General features: G+C 61.8%; 2 protein-coding genes and 1 long non-coding RNA gene across 3 annotated transcripts in view; 1 reads left to right on the forward strand and 2 right to left on the reverse strand.

Moving 5' to 3' along the window:
- The window catches only part of FASTK (Fas activated serine/threonine kinase), a 9,622-nt gene extending 2,109 nt beyond the window's left edge, over positions 1-7,513 (reverse strand). The window contains 10 exon segments of the mRNA XM_050890962.1: positions 15-129; positions 490-833; positions 836-1,125; positions 1,536-1,627; positions 2,287-2,446; positions 2,657-2,873; positions 3,120-3,268; positions 3,872-4,342; positions 6,236-6,854; positions 7,482-7,513. Of these exon segments, the coding sequence (XP_050746919.1) occupies positions 15-129; positions 490-833; positions 836-1,125; positions 1,536-1,627; positions 2,287-2,446; positions 2,657-2,873; positions 3,120-3,268; positions 3,872-4,342; positions 6,236-6,809 (2,412 nt within the window). The 5' untranslated portion in view covers positions 6,810-6,854; positions 7,482-7,513.
- Positions 7,514-8,443: 930 nt separating this feature from the next.
- TMUB1 (transmembrane and ubiquitin like domain containing 1) lies at positions 8,444-9,696 on the reverse strand. The gene is given in 3 exon segments (XM_050892182.1): positions 8,444-8,855; positions 9,228-9,435; positions 9,438-9,696. Coding segments are annotated over 3 exon segments (747 nt in total). The 5' UTR covers positions 9,622-9,696; the 3' UTR covers positions 8,444-8,500.
- Positions 9,697-11,857: 2,161 nt separating this feature from the next.
- Positions 11,858-16,262, forward strand: LOC127013109 (uncharacterized). The gene is made up of 3 exons (XR_007766050.1): positions 11,858-12,038; positions 13,359-13,593; positions 14,424-16,262. It is a non-coding gene; the product is annotated as an uncharacterized LOC127013109 (long non-coding RNA).
- Positions 16,263-16,501: the final 239 nt, after the last annotated feature.

Consider the following 16,501-nt stretch of genomic DNA (forward strand, 5'->3'; position numbering starts at 1 on the left):
AGCCCCCCGCTTACCTGAACCAGACAGTAGCCCAGCAGTCGCAAGTGCCTGTCCCTCATGGCTCGTGAGCCCACCAGTATGTCGGAGTTCTGGCAGTAATGCCATTTGTCATTGACCGACAGCACCACCCTGCAGAGGACAGAGCGGAGGGAGGAGGGCAGCGTTACCCCACGCCCCAGACCCTGCAGGCAGGACGGCAGCAGCATTGCCCGCGCCTGGTCCCAGAACAGCGGCGATGAAGGGCAGCACCCCCCCACCACCCCCCTGCGCCCAGCCGGTGGCAGGGGCAGCCATACCCGGGCTGGGACGTGCCGCACCCCGGGGCCTGGGGGCGGTGGGGACAGGGGTCTCTGCAGCACAGCCTGCGCTGCCGCCGCACACCGGGGCCGACTGCTGGGGAGGGCAAGAGCTGAAGCCAGAGCCGGCGCAGGCCTGGGGCGGCTGTCCTGCCACAAGGGAGCGGGGACACGGACCGGCTCTGCTCCGTACCTCTGAATCTCTTCAGCTCCCTGCGGCCCATCGCCCGGCCCTCGCTTGGGGCTGGGCCGGCACGGAGAGGGCGGAGGGCAGGCGTCCTCGCTGGGGGGTGGGCTCCTTTCCTCCGGTTCCTCCTGGGCCTGCTCCCCCTGGAAGCAGTTGTGATCGTGCCCAGGGCAGCCGGCGGTAGCCTCCTCCTCCTCCTCCAGAATCTTGCCGATGGGGAACTGGAAGAGGGTGGCTGCGGAGGTGCCCCTGGGGGAGCAGTCAGGCGTGCCAGCCGGCTGCGCGGAGAGGCACTCGGAAGGGCTGCTTAACGTGGAGCTGCCCTGGCTCTCCAGGGAAGACTCTTTGCTCAGGCCGCAGTAATAGTCCGAGGGGGGCTGGTAGCAGGGGCCCCCGGGGCAGGGCAAAGCGTGGCCAGGAACCGCCCGGCCAGGTTATTCTCCCGGGAGCCCGGGGGGCTGCTTGGCGTCTCTGGAGCAAATGGGGCAAAGTCCTGCAAGTCCGAGGTGAGGGCCAGGACGCTCGAGCGCAAGGAAATGGTGGCAGGGGACGTTGTAGTGTGGGCAGAGGGAGCTTTGGAAGCCGCAGGAACACGGGAGAGAGGCAGCACAGTGCCCGAGCGGTTAATCCACAGCAGGAAGTCTGCAGAGAGAGAACACGGATCAGCGCCGGGCCTCAAGACCCCCCCTACGGATGGGACATGGGCTCAGGGACCCCGCGTGCCCCAGGGTGGGAGGCTGTGCCAGCCAGCCCAACAGACGGGAGCGCAGAGGGAACCCCCCACTGCACCGGCCCAGCTGAGCCCTCCTGTGGCAGGGGCAACTCAGGGAGCTTCGTCCCAAAGCGCCGGGGGAAGGCAGTGCCATGGGGAAGGTGGTGAAAAAGCAGCCAAATCTAGTTCTGCCCTGAAGAACCTCCTACCCTCGGGCCTCCCCCAAGCACCCAGGCAGCCGCAGGGCTTCTGCTGCACCCACAGACCCCCAAATCCCAACCGCCAGCCCCCTCCCCAGGGCCAAGTCCCTGCCCCAAAGCGGGGCACCCAGCCAGGCTACCTGTGCAGTATCCTGGGGGCAGCACCTCGTCCTGCCGATAGCACTCTTCTCCCACCAGCTGCCGCAGGGCCTCGGCCACCAGCCCCTTGTAACTGAGGGGAAAAAGAAGAGTCAGAGGACGCGCTAGGGAGGGCCCCCAGCCTGCCCCCTCGAGCACTGCCGACCCGCCTTCTCCCTCTGAGCACATCTGCGCAGAGACGCGAAGGCCCTGGGGAGCGAGAAGTAAGGAGAGCCTTTAGCTTTGGGCTCTGCTGTTCTGCGGCAAGGAGGGGACACGCTTCAGCTCATTCGGCAGAAAAGCTCCTCCCGATGTCGCTACACTAACAGCTTATTCTTCTCTGCTGAAAGGGTTGTCAAGCATTGAACAGGCTGCCCAGGGAAGGGGCTGAGTCACCATCCCTGGAGGGATTCAGAAGACGTGTAGGTGTGGCACTTAGGGACATGGTTTAGTGGTGGACTTGGCAGTGTTGGGTTAACGGTTGGACTCGATGACCTTAAGGGTCTTTTCCAACCTCAATGATTCTATATTGCTCCTCTACAGGCCTCGGAGCTCACGTATGGGCCTTTACCCCAGCACCGTCCTCGGCTGGGATCCTGCCACAACAAGGTCACAAACCCCGCGTCCCAAGCGACACTGCACTGCCCGCCTGCAAGGGACAGGCAGCCAGGTGCCCAGCACACCGCGCTCCCAGCCGTGCTCTCCCCGGACCGGGGCAGCCCTCCCCTCCCCTCCCCTCCCCTCCCCGCTGACCTGTACTTTCTGTTGGCCTCGTCGGCCGTCAGGGCGTGCTCGAACATGAGGACGCGGTAGCGTGGGTCGAGGCGCGGGCCGCTGTAATCGCGGAACTCCAGCTCCACCGCCGCGTCCAGCAGCGAGAGGTAGCGGCGCACGATCAGCGCGTAGGGGCTGCCTGCGGGGAGAGGACGGCTGGCTAGAGGCCGCCGGGCAGCCCCTCCTCGCCCAGCCACGCTCCCCGGGGCGGGGGGTACACGACCGACTGCCAGCGAGGTGGTCCTGCGCTCCCAGGGGGAGCCTGTTCTGCCCAACGCTTTCCAAATCCACCTCCACCCCAGCCCTAAGCTTTACTGGCTGGTTTTACCCCAGAAAAGGCCCGACATACTCATAACATTGGTGATGAAGGCTGGGGAGAAGACTTGGTGCAGGACGGTCTGGGGGAAATGGCTAAGCTGAAACATGGACATGAGGATGTTGACGGTCGCCAGGGGTGAGCTGCCGGCTTTCTGCTCCAGGATGGCTTCCAGCTTGGGGAAGAGCTCGCTGTGGTTGGATGGGCGGTAATTCATGCGGCTGAAGGGAAACACCAGCTTCTGGATCACCTGCAGGCAGGAGGAGAGGGAGTCGGGCCAGGCCGGGCAGCGGGATGAAGGACAGGTCAGGCCCAGGCCTGCCCAGAGCTGGGCAGAAAGAGGCTCTGACAACCCGTAAGGATCAGGGCACATCCCAGTCAGTCCCCAGTGAGATGCCTCAGCCTGATGGCAGAGAAGAGACGTCGTTTCCCCCAGCACCAGGGCAGCCCCAGAGCCAGCCCCAGGCGTTCCCCGCAGACTGGGGCGAACACTCACCTTGCTGTCAAGCTGCTCCCCACGCTTCAGGAGAAAGTTTGCGATGGTATCGAGCAGCCGTGGCTCACGCAGCCGGTGCCGGGCCACATACTTGGCAATGAGGGCCATGGTGTAGGGGGTAAGGTTCTCTGCCTTCCTGGGGAGCCACTCTGCACAGAGCAAACCACAGCGGGGTATCCGTCAGAGAGGCCTGGCTCTGTCCGAACTGCAGCTCTCCAGAAGCCACTACAGCCTGGGCAGGAAAGGCAGCGCAGGCAGGTGGGAGATAACAAGACCTGGGCAGCAGAGCCCTCTCTCCTGAAACCCAGAAGGCTTCCAGAAACCATCAGGTTTACGGGGCTTGTGAGAGGCTGGGGCAGATTCCCATCCCGTGCACCCTGAAGACACAGCTGGAGCGCAGCTGGAACGTGCACAGAAGGGGGGCCCTTCTGTAGAAACCCCACCGAAACCAACCTGCTCCCAGTCTTGAGGTAAGGTAGGCTCACAGCCCCTGGAAGGGCTAGGCTGGGAAGTCAGTGACAGGGTGGCCATAACGCAGAGCACCTCCTGCTCCAGCCTCACTGCTGCAGGCCCTGGTGCTCAGCAAGGCCCCAGCTGGTGCTGTCACAAACCCCGATGTCCTCTGGGGCCAAGAAAGGAGGCTCCAAGGCTGCCAAGTGCACGGAGGACAGAGCCCAGCGCACCCCGCACCGGGGAAGAGGCTCACACAGTGGGCAAGGCCGGGACCCTGCCTGGGCAGACCCTGCCCTCACCTGCCATACTGCGGATGAATCGCTCTTGGCGGTTCTCGTAGAAGAGCTGAGAGCTGAAGATGGCCTCCAGGGCCTTGTTGTTCGCCTCCTGGGCGCACAGAGCCAGCATCTCGTCCAAGAGGGCCAGCTCGTGCTCCCGCATGGCACTCACTTGCCCCAGCGTGTGCCTGACGAGGCGCAGGATCTTGCGGTTGTTGATCAGCTGCTGGTCGGAGGCCGGGTGTCCCTGCAGCGCCTGCGCCCGCAGCCGGTAGTAGGAGAGGAGCAGAAAGAGGGTCTGGGGGTGGCGTTCCTTCTCCAGGTGCCGCTCCAAGCTGCTGAGGCAGGACTCGACCAGGGGGTGGGGGCTGGACGGGTGCAGCCTCATCACGCTGCTGAAGACCATGGAGACGTCCTTCTGGTTGAAGCGGCCCAGGCGGCTCCGGGATTCGTCCTCCAGCACTCGCACCAGCGGCGATTCCCCGGGCAGGCCTGCGACAGGGAAGGGATTAGGGACGCCCGGACCCCACCTCTCATCTTCACTAGGCACAACCGTCCTCGTAAGCTCAGGCACGAGACTACGGCCGGAGAAGGACAGATGTGCCGTGTCGGCGATCAAACCGAAGAGGAGAAAGGGAAAGACGACCGGTTTGGCAAAGCCTGACCAGAACATCAGTGCATCAGCACCCCAGAAAAAGTCACGTGGAGCTGTTCGATTATTCCCACCCGCTCCACCAAAATGGAAGTCCTTTAGTTCATCTGCAAAAGCCAGGTTTATTTCTTGAGTCTCAAACTTCTTACAGATAAATAATACACCTCAAAAAGTACTTCAAAAAAAGTTTTGGTTGGAAAACAAATAAGACATCAACACATTACCAAAATAAAAAATTCCTGTCCGTGTATGACAGCAATTAATCCTTTCACATTTCTAACCTTCTCCCATTTTCTAGTTTAGCTTCAGTCTTTCAAACTCGGCTTCTGGGAAAATACTTTCCTCCAACTCTGGACATATTATTCAACCACGGAAAGACAAGAGGCCAGGCGCACAGTGCGGTCACAAAAAAAGGCAAAGGCCATCCTTCGTGTGTCAGGAGAGATATTTTCAGGAGATGCATGAAGCATTATGCACCGTATGAGGCCCTGGTAGCCCACTGGTCTCCTAAGCCAGCTGACAAGATTTCAATTTTCAAAAGGGCTTTAAAGCAACCAAGGCAGCATGGGGTAAGTTGCTGCGTTTTATCATTAATCAAAAATGAGTCAGAAGGTGGAAAGTGAAGAATTGGTCTGAGCAGTCGCTTTGTTCCTTAAAAAAGGTCTCAAAAAGGCGGGTTAGCATTTTTATTAATGAGCGGGTAAGCGTGGTGAGCAGGGAAGGGCGACTGACGGAGAACAAAGTGTGGGTCAAAACCAGAGCAGGCCGGGGGGAGCCCAGCTGAGGGGCGAGGCGCCTGGCAGCCCAGAGCTCAGTGTCAACAAACACAAGGCGCCGTGAGACAGAGGGGGGAAGAGCAGAAACTTCTCCCCTCCCCGCTTCAGCGGGATCTAGAGTTACTGCATCAACCCACGGCCGGGACCGGGCGTCTCCGTACGCAGCTCAGCCGAGGCCTCAGCCCAGCGTGCAGCTGCGGCGGATAAAAAAAAGCAAACAGAATGGCAGGAGCCGTGCGCGCGGGACAGAGGAGCGCAGGGCTGGCAGGAACCGCTGGGGCGGGGAGGGCAGGCACCTGCCACCGCAGGCAACCGCCAGACGCGATCCCCTTCCTCGCAGGCAGGAGAATCCGCAGGGCTCTCGGGGGCCCCCGGCCCAGCGAAGGGGGAGCCCCCCGGGACACGGCCCGCCGGCCGGCCCAGAGGCGGCTGCTGCTGCGCAGGAACCCAAACGGGCTTGAACCTTTTCTCCTGAACATTAAACCCCCGATAACAGAGGGCTCATGGCTTGCAAAGGGTTTAGCCAGGATCTCGCGTCTCGCACTTCGACGCTCAGATGTTTGCTGATTGTCAGGGACTGGAAGAAAACTCGAGGAGCGGTTCATCCCCCGCGTCCTGCCAGGCGGCGGTGGCCACCGCTCCAGCCAGCCAAGCCCCCCCAGAGCTGTCAGTCCACCCGACTCCCTTCCTGCTGCACACCCCAAGCAGAGCCTCCTCCTTCAAAGGGCACAGCTCCGTCTGCCACAAAGCCGCCATCACACGTAAATCCGCACACAAACCCAGACACCAGCTCCTGTTCCAGTACGTCCTTACTCCTTCCGCGGCAGCCGGACCGGCAAGCTCTCCTTTCACCTCACAAAAGCCAAGCCCTGGCTCGCGTCTCGCTGCCCTGCCCGCCTCCCCCATTCGCTGCGGACAACCCCGCGCAGGCAGACACCAGCAGCCCGGGACACTCACCCAGCGCGGCAGCGGCGTACAGGCAGTTGACAATGCTGAAGTTATCGAACTTGGAGCAGCCGCTGATGATGGCCTGACAGAGAGTCTGAAACTCCGGCTGCTCCAGCATCTGGCTGGGCCCGCGGCTCTCCCCGTTCACCGTGGCCTGGCCCTGCTGCTGCTGCTGCTGCAAGAGCTGGCCCAGCTTGTGCAGGGCGATGGGGTAGTGGCTGGCGGACACCTTGCTGGGGTTCTGCGTGACCCACCGCAGCACTTCCCCCACGCTGCGCGAGCGCTCGATCAGACGCTTCATTGTGAAGAAGGTGTCATAACTCATCTTCTCGTGGATGAAGTTCCAGCTCTTCCTCTTGCCATGGCCTCGAGTCCTGTAGGCGTCCGGGGGAAAGGTGTGCAGCAGCCCATGGCCGTAGGGGTCCAGGGGGAGCAGCACAGCCCGCTGCTTCGCTTTGCCTGCACAGTAGCAGGTGGGATACATCCCGGCCCCGCTCCTGTCACCAGCAGCCAGGCCCTGCAGGACTCCGGGCCGCACGCTCTCCCGGGTCAGAGCACGGAGCCATGGCAGCAGGCGCAGCATGGCGAGGGCAGGGCGGCTCGAGAGGCTTCGGAGAACCGGGAGACCCTGGGGACGAGAGGGGGGGGTGAGGGGGCCAGTGAGCTCGTGCCTCTGGGATGGCTGGAGCCAGTGAGGGACGCACGGAGCCCACGCTGGGACACCCCCCACCCACCTCCCCCCGGATCCGCCCCGGTGCAGGGGTACCTGCCCCACACAGCCCCCTGTCCTGAGGTCCCCCCACCCACAGAGACCCCCTCGGTACCGGGGCCCCCGGCCTGCACAGGCCGCCCCACCCTGATGTCCCCTGGCCCGCACAGCCCCCTCCCCTCTCCCGAGCCCCCGGACTCGCAGATCCCCCTTGTCCCAGGACCCCCCGGCACGCACAGATCCCCGTCCGGTACCGGGATCCCGGGGCCGCCCCGATCTTCCCCTCCCCCGGTACCGGGACCCTCGGCCCGCAGTGAGCGCTCCTCCCCCGCTACCGGGACCCCCGGTCCGCAATGAGCGCTCCTCCTCCGGTACCGAGACCCCCCGGCCGGGCTAGGCCGCACCGGGACCGCGACACCCGGCCCACCCAGGCCCCCATCCCCGGGGGCCCCTATTCCCACTCCTCCGGCCTAGACGGGCCCCGCGGTGCCCGGCCCGCGCCCCACCCCTCGTCCCACCGGTCCCCGGTCCCCGGCCCGGCCCTACATGGCGCTCGCGGCCGCGCTGGGACCCGCCGCCGCCCCGGCCGCTCAGCACCGCCCGGACACCGAGTCCGCCATCTTCCCGACAGCCCCCGTAGGGCCGAGGGAGGCCGCGGCCCCGCCCCCGGCGCGGCCCACACTTCCGGGGGCGGGGCCGGCAGCTCGAGCTCCGGCAGCGTGCGTAGCGGCGTATGTAAATAGCGGCTACCCGTCCTCCCAATGGAGCGAGCGCCTCGCGAAGGGGGCGGGGCGGCTCTGCCGGCGCAGGCGCATTGCGGCCATGCGGAACGAGTGGCCCGAGTCGCTGGCCCCGCCCCGCCCGCTGGGGAAGCCCCTCCCGCCGCCCCGGAGCCCCGCCCCTCCCACCGCCCCGGAGCCCCGCCCCTCCCGCCGCCCCGGTGTGTCCCCCCCCGCCCCCCGCGGCGCAGCAGAGCCGGGAGGCCGCGACCGTTCACAGTCCTTCCTCTTTAATCGTAACAGAGCGGCGGGGAGCGTGTCCCCCGGCCGGCACCGGGACCCCGGCAGCCCCGGGAAGCGGCCCCCGGGAGGGGCCGGGCAGCCCGACCGTGTGTCGTCGTCCCCCCCCGCGGGGAGGCAGCCCCAGCCCCGGGGGAGCAGACACCATCCCGGGCAGGGCACGGACGGCCCACGCAGGAGCTCCCGCGCGTGGAGCCGGCCGGCCGCAGGGCACGAGAGCGGCGGGCGGGATGGGATGGGGACCAGGCGGACACTCCGTGCAGGGCTGGGGGGGGGGCACCGGGACACCACTCACCCTCCGCCCCGAGGTAGCACAGCACTCGCTCCTCGCAGCAACCCTGGCTGCGGAGCCAGGGGATACGGCGTGCGGGCAGGCTGCCTGCCTCCCGCCCGGACACCAGCTCCCTCGGTCCTGCGGCCCCCGGGGGACACGGCCCACGGCCCAGCCCCCCCCCCCCAAGTTCAGGTGCGGCAGGCGGACCCCCCCCCCATCCGGCACCACGTGCGTTCCGGGCGCAGCAGCTCCTTTCGGGGCGCGGGGCCGTGCTATCTGCGGTACATGGTGAAGGCCATGAAGCTGAAGAGGAGGGTGAGGCCAGCCAGGAAGGTGGTCGCGGTGGCGGTGAAGACGTGGCGGTACTGCAGCTGGAAGTACCAGAGCACGGCCAGCATCAGCACGAAGAGCGGCAGCATGAGGCTGCCCACGTTGAGGGCGGCGTGCACGGGGTCGGCGGAGGCGTGGGGGCCGGCGGGCGCGGGGGCCGGGCTGTGCTGGGAGATGTGGCAGTGCAGGACGCTGTTGTGGGCGAGGTGCAGGGCGGCCAGGCTCTGGGCGTCATCGCGCAGCAGCTGGCCCTGGTAGATCAGCCGCACTTGCTGCTCCTGCCCGGGGAAATAGGCCCTGGGGCGGGGGACAAGGAGGGAGACGTCTCACGCTCCCGCCAGGACAGCGTCCCCTCCGTCCACCCCTCCCAGGAGCAGCCTGCGAATGCGCCCACCCTGACCGCCCGCTCTGCCCGCACCCCTGCGCCCGCGCTTCGCCGTCAGCCGCCCCAGGCGTTACCAGAAGCGAAGGCACCCGCCAGGACGGGCTGTCCGACGGGCACAGGCACCGCAGCCACATGCCACCGGCACAAGGGCGAGAGCGGCAGCTCCCAGCAGCTCCAGGGAGGGAAGGAGCCGCCGGCGGGGCTCGGGGACGCTCCCAGCGCCGCTCCCAGCCGGGAAAGCCCCGAGCAGTGCCGCGGCAGAACCGGCCTGCCCTGCCCCTCACCTCTTCAGGGCCCCGACGGTATCGCCGGCGCGCACCCGGGCCAGGCGCTCCGTGTCGTTGAGGAACTTCAACCGCAGCACCATGGTGGGCTCGGCGGGGTCACCGTCCCCTTCACCGAGGGGGTCCTGCGCGGGTGCGGGGCCGGCCCGGGGCCGCAGCCCCGCCGCCAGCCCGTCCGTCCCATCGGGGGCCGCTCCGGCCGCCGCCGGGCCTTGTGCTCGACGGGGGTCGGGGCGGGGGTCGGGCCCTCCTCGGGCAGCGTCGCGGCGTCGCGGGGCGTCGCGGCGGGCTCGGGGGCGCGGGTGGAGGCCCAGGCCAGCCCCAGCACCACGGCGACCAGCAACAACGCGAAGAGCACGGTCACCTCATCGCCAACGCCTTCGATCAGCGCCATGGCGGCGGCACCGGCTACCGACCTGAGGGCATAGAGCGGGGCTATCAGCCCGCCGGGCCGCAAGCGACCGGAGCCGCGGCCGGTCCGGGCCCCTCACCTGCCGCCATCGCGCCGCTTCCGCCTCGCCGCAAGGCACGCCGGGAGGTGTAGTCCTGCTCTGCGCATGCGTGGGGGACTCCCCTGCGGGGTGCGCCGGGAGCTGTAGTCCCGCCCCCGGCGCTGGGCACGCCCAGCGCCGGGGGCGGGACTACAGCTCCCGGCGCACCCCGCGCCAGGCTGCGCCTGCGCTGTCGGGCTTCCTCGACCAGGGCCTTTCCCTCACCCGCCATTATCGGTTTGAGAAGTGCTCGGCTCTGCTGGGCCCAGCCTGAGGAGAAGGTGGTGTTGTGAGGCGGCTGGAGGAACGGGCGGCAGCTGAGCCTAGGTTCAAAGGGAGGGAAGGGAGGCGTTCGGGTGTTGGCATTAGTGCGGTGGTGCTTGGCGAGGCCTAGGAGGAAGGGATTGCTGTCGGGGGCAGTGATAGAAGAGAATAGACTGTTTCAGCTGGAAGGGGCCTACAAGGATCATCTAGCCCAACTGCCTGACCGCTTCAGGGCTGACCAAAGGTTAAATCGTGTTATTAAGGGCATTGTCCAAATGCCTCTTCAGCACTGACAGGCTTGGGGCATCGACCACCTTTCCAGGAAGCCTGTTCCAGGGTTTGACCACCCTCTCGGTAAAGAAGTGCTTCCTCATGTCCAGTCTGAACCTCCCTGGTGCAGCTTTGAACCACTTCCATGCGTCCTGTCCCTGGATCCCAGGGAGGAGAGATCAGCACCTCCCTCTCCACATCCCCTCCTCAGGAAGCTGCAGAGAGCAATGAGGTCGCCCCTCTGCCTCTTTCTCTCCAAACCAGACAAACCCAGAGTCCTCAGCCGCTCCTCACAGGACATGCCTTCCAGCCCTTCACCAGCTTGGTCGCCCTCCTCTGGATGCATTCGAGGACCTTCACATCCTTCTTAAATGGTGGGGCCCAGCACCGCATACAGTACTCGAGGTGAGGCTGCACCAACACTGGATACAGCAGGACAATCTCCTCTCTTGACCGGCGGGTGATGCTGTGTTTGATGCCCCCCAGGATGGGGTTTGCCCTCTCAGCTGCCAGGGCACGCTGCTGGCTCCTATCAAGCTGCTGCCGACCAGTACCCCCAGGTCCCTTTCTGCAGGGCTGCTCTCCAGCCACTCCTCTCCCAGTTTATGGGATGTCCTTGGAAACCTGTGAGAGCAGGTCCAGAGGAGGCCACAGAAATGGTCAGAGGGCTGGAACACCTCTGCTGTGAGGACAGGCTGAGAGAGCTGGGGTTGTTCAGCCTGGAGAAGAGAAGGCTCTGGGGAGACCTTATTGTGGCCTTTCAATACTTAAAGGGGGCTTATAAGAAAGATGGGGACAGACTTTTTAACAGGGCCTGTAGCGATAGGACAAGGGGTGATGGTTTTAAGCTAAAAGAGGGTAGGTTCAGACTAGATCTAAGGAAGAAATTCTTTACTGTGAGGGTGATGAAACACTGGCATAGGTTATCCAGAGAGGTGGTAGATGCCCCATCCCTGGAAACATTCAAGGTCAGGCTGGCCGGGGCTCTGAGCAACCTGATCTAGTGAAAGATGTCCCTGCTCATTGCAGGGCGGTTGGACTAGATGACCTTTAAAGGTCCCTTCCAACCCAAACTGTTCTATGACGATTCTATGAAACCCTCCAGATGAAATTTCTCGTGCAACTGAAGGAGCATGAAGTTGTTGGTTCTGCTTAAGAGTGAAAATATGTTTATCATTTAGTCAATATCCTGTTCGTTGCTTTATATATAGAAAAGTGGGGAAGGGTCTGGAGAACAAGTCCTGTGAGGAGCGGCTGAGGGAACTGGGGTTGTTTAGCCTGGAGAGAAGGAGGCTGAGGGGAGACCTCATCGCTCTCTACAGCTACCTGAAAGGAGGTTGTAGCGAGGTGGGGGTCGGTCTCTTCTCCCAAGTAACAAGCGATAGGACGAGAGGAAATGGCCTCAAGTTGCGCCGGGGGAGGTTTAGATTGGATATTGGGAGAAATTCCTTCACCGAAAGGGTTGTCAAGCACTGGAACAGGCTGCCCAGGGCAGTGGTGGAGTCACCATCCCTGGGGGGATTGACGAGACGTGTAGACGTGGCGCTGAGGGACACGGTTTAGTGGTGGACTTGGCAGTGTTGGGTTAACGGTTGGACTCGCTGATCTTAAGGGTCTTTTCCTACTTAAATGATTCTATGATTCTAAATTATTCTGTCATTCTAAAACAAGGCGGGCAATCGGCGAAGGACAGCAAATTCCGCAGGCGGAGCCCGTCGCTGGAAGAGCCGTGCGCTGGTGAAGACGTGGTCTCTGGCAGGGAGTAAGCGGATTATGCAGCGGAGAGGTAACACGGGGGAATGGGAGAAGCTGCAGACTACAACTGACTGAGCTCCAGTGGTCCTTTGGGGGACTGTGATTCCCCAGATGCGTTTAAACCTACCTGCAGGCTTCACGAAGAAGGAAAGTTTGAAAGATAGATGAAAAAATTAGCGTGGAGTAGTTTTTGTCTCCAACTTGTTTTTGATATTCAAAGACATTTCAAGTAATTTATCCTAAAATCTCTTGTGGCTGATTAATATCTGGTACCAAACCTTAATGCTGGAGGCTCAGCTTTTCTGTGTTCCTGAAAAGCATTCAGATAATTATGAACGTGGTCAAAAATTATTTGGTCAAAATTTCCATATTTTTAGGTGAAAAGGCTTGTACCATCGAAATGAGATAGTGGGGGGGAGACTTGTGGAAGGAAAAAACCTACAGCGCCCGTAAAGGAACGAAGCTGGAAGGGAGATCTTTGGATGGCAATATCCCGTTCCCCAGGGCATCACCTCAAAGGGTCCATCGCTTTGATGGCACAAGACTTTCCTATAATAAAATCGGGAGGAATCTGGTAAGGGCAGCAGTGCGCAAGCTGCAGCACCCTTTCTGCTGAGGTGGATCTGAGAGCGGCAGTGATTCCAGGGAGCTGGGTGGCTCCGAGGAATTCATTATTTTCCCTTCCGGGCTCCTGTGTCCCAACCGCCTCCAGGTCAGAAGGACCGGCTGGTTCGTGGGGCTGGGCCGGGCCTCCTGGCCTCGGCCCCGGTTGAAATCCCGGTTCAGGCCAGCTGACCGGGAGTCCCAGAATCGGGGCGTGGAGCCTGCAGGTGGCGATTCCCTCAGCTGCCTCCTTCAATCCTGATCTGCATTCTTCATCACTCTTTTCGGCTTATCATTAGACTGCAGCGACGCAGATTGATGAGATGTGTGATAGGAGAGCTTAAGGCTCCAGGCGGTGTAATTGTAATATTAGCATTAGCAGGAGGCATTGCAAACATAGAATTTATTTTCTGTGTACAGCTGTCTTGCAGAACTCAAGAGCAGAACTCGCCCTGCGATCACAGGGAGCGAAGTCTTTAATGACCTGCAAATAGCACCGAGAGAGCTGAAAAGTGGGGCTGCCAAAGCAGAGCTCTCGCATGCACAGCAGAATTTAAAAATAGGCTGCTGCTGGCGTTCTCGCCTACCCGTCGTTCCTGGAAGCCCACGGGGAGGACGGCTCTCCGGCAGAGGAGAGACGCAGTCCCCTGACGTAACTTGCCTCAGCATCTACGCCGCAGAGCAGAAAGTTGCGGATTCAGTCATTTTACACCAGAGCATCCCTGACCGTTGTCTGCATCTTTTCCAGCTCCAGGTCCGTGCTGGGTGCTGACTCCTCTCTCCTCTCCCGGAGCAGCGAGGCGGCGGGGGCACCGGGCAGACACCCCCTCGCCCCTGGCGCCGCCATCCCAGCGGGACCGAGGAGTCCCTTTCATCGTTGGCGCCTTCAGCGAAGCGCAGCGCGTGTGGGAGTGGAGCCATGGGAGAGATGAACGCCTCTGCAGATGAAACTGCTCTTCAGAAGCTCCCACCAGCAGCGAGAGGTGTCAGCCCCAGTCAAAAGACGTGGAGATGTGTTGTGGGGAAAGCAGCTGGGCCAGAAAAAAGAGCTCGAGGGTGGGAGGTGGGAGTTGGGGATGCTGAGCTGCATCTCTAGGCGAGCGTAAGCTCTGCATTTACAAAGGACCCCATGAGAACCAGGCCATGAAACACCCCGTCCCCGTCACGAGTGAGGGGTCTGCCACAAGACCCCGAGAAGCCGCCCCTGCAACACCGCAGCCCCGCGGCACAGCACCATCCCTCGCAGGGAAGGGCCAAGGAGGGTCCCCAGTGCCGCCAGCTGAGGGGCTGGAGGAGATGGGCAGCCACTGGCCGAGCCAGGGGTCCCGGTGGCAGAGGTGGGCAGCACCCATGGGTGCAGAGGCTGCTGGGGAGCAGGCCGTGCTGCTCGATCTGCCCGGGGCACTCGGGCTGAGGGGTGGCTGGGGAGGTGCAGGCAGGCGGGACCCCCTGCCCTGAGGTGCCATGTGCGTGGTGGGTGCGCTGCCCTCTCCCACAGCACTGAGCCGTGAGCGTGGTGCAGGGGGCGGAGGCGAGAAGCTGGTGGGGAAGAGCTGCCCCTTCTCTGGGACACTAAGGCTGATGCAGAAAGTGCTGGGCAAAGCCCGGCTCTGCGCCTGGGGAGACTCGGGAGAAACAAGGGGTGAGGCTGGGGCCGGGTGGCTGCAGAGGGGACCTCGGTGCTGGCCAGACACTGGCCGGAGGGAGGGAGGAAGCCGGGCACAGAGATGGTCAGAGATGGAGGCTGGCCTGGGTATCGCCACCCAAATCACAAAAAATGTTCCCTGATTTTCTGTTCCCTGATTGTTTTCAGAGCTGCTGCTCACACCGGCCTCCACGCAGTTACCGGCACTCAGACGAAGCAGCACTGCAGACCTGCCTGGTCACGGTCGCTGCAGTCATCGAGTGGCCCTGGACCTCCAGCGGCCACAGAGCCAGTCCGTCCACAGCCACTGCTGACCACAGCCGCAACTGGGGTCACTGCTCCAGGGACAGAAAAGGAGCAGAGAGCAGCTGGCGCAGACAGAAGGGAGGACAAGGGTGGGGACATGCACTGGCACCAGGGAGAAGTAGGACCCATGTTATTCTGAGCTGAATAAATCACTAAAGGCAAAGCTTTGAGAGCAGCAGAGCACCCGCTGAGGAAGACAAAAAAAACCCACACAGCAGAATCAAAATTTTTTATTAGCTGGTAGCAAATTATTTAAATAAGCTGTAGTTAGCAGAGGGTGGTGACCACAGATTTGTCTCCGGGACATAAAAGCCCTGGACGCCAGAGCTCGCAGAGGCATTTCTGACAAACCGTCTTGGGGAGATGCAGATTCACCGAACCAGAGCACGGCCGTTTTGACAAGCTCCCGGCGAGAGCAGCGCGCTCCTGAAGAGCCCATCTCGCCTCCCCGCCAGCACGGGGCTGGCAGAGCCGTCCCGCAGCTCCCACCTCCCGGGCTGGCTCTCCCGAGGGCGGAGAAGGAAAGCCAGCTCCAGCCAGAGGCCTCCTCCTTCCCGGGCTCTGCTCCCCGGCTGCCAGCCCCCCCCGAGAGCTGGGGGTGCTGGGCACCGCACCCCAGGTTGGGTGTTGCGGCAGCCGAACAATATTAACTTTCCTCGTGGGAAGGAGAATCGGCCTGTCGGTCAGCCGTGCTGGCGATGGCACCTCTGGGTGGGTTTTGCTGACCAGGCTCTGGGTGACTGGCATGCTGGTGACGCTGTCGGGGCTTTACTAACCCGACAAGGTGTTACAGGACACGGAACTGAGATTTTCTTCCTCCTTGGCTATGGGACACCAGCGGCAGAAAACCAAGTGGGGATCTTTTCCTCTTGTGCAATAACCTTAAAATGCCGCCTGTGGTTCCTGTCCTGCAGCCAGCGGGGAGCGCGGGCCCCTGCCCAAGCCATTTCTAGAACCGGGGCCTGGGTCCAGACATGCAACACAAAGCTTAAACGTGGTCTGAAGAGAGAAAGAGGTAAGAATAACAAGTACTGATTAAAAAATCTCATCATCTTGGTAGCTCCATTTAATACTTTCAAAAGTTAAGCCCTCTACTTAGAGATTCAATGGCAGAGTTTTTAGGATGAAGTTTTTAGACGGACGGAGAGCTGGCAAGAGTTCATAGAGCAGGCTGCGTGTAGGGGTCACCCAGGAAGAGGCGACGAGCGTCGAGCGGGAGCTGTTGGAAAGGGGAGGTACGGAGAGGGAGAGCGATGCAGAGTGAGTCAGGCCCCGGCACACGAGGTTTGGAAGAGTCTCTGGGACCTGCAAGGTGGGAAGAAATCGCTTAAACTTGATGCGCGCATCAGGGAGAGTAAAAGGAAGGATTTTAGCAACGATGATTCAGCCAAAGGCACAGGTACAGGATGCAGCTTTGCAGACCCGCTGGAGGTAAGGCCAAGCAAGTCACCAAGACTGGAGAAGAGGCTGCTGCAGAAATGGAAGAGAAGGTCCCAGGGATGTAAGGGTGCTGGATGCAGGGATGCAAAAGAGGCAGCAGATTTAAAAAATACATACACTGTGTAGGAAGCAGAAACAGGATTTCTGACTTCCAGGATGTAGAAAATAGGCCATGTCTGAACAAAATCATTTGAGTGGTTATGACTGTTCAAATTTAATGCATTTTATCCAGTGGTTAATCACCCTCACCAATAAAATTTTGCGTCTAATTTTCAATGTGGATTTGTCTGGCTTCAGCTTCCAGAGATTGAGTCTTTTTATATCTTTCCTGGCTCGATTAACGAGCCATTTAATGTTTCCCTATGAAAGTACTTCTACAGTGTAATCAAGTCACCCCTCAATCTTCTTTTGGATAAGCTGAACAGATTGTGCTCTTTAAATCTTCTGCCGTAAGGCACTCGCTCTAGCCCTCAAATCATTCTGCGTGGGTCTTCTCAGAA

This window comes from Gymnogyps californianus, chromosome 2 (genome assembly GCF_018139145.2).
Source record: "Gymnogyps californianus isolate 813 chromosome 2, ASM1813914v2, whole genome shotgun sequence".
Lineage (NCBI taxonomy): Eukaryota > Metazoa > Chordata > Aves > Accipitriformes > Cathartidae > Gymnogyps > Gymnogyps californianus.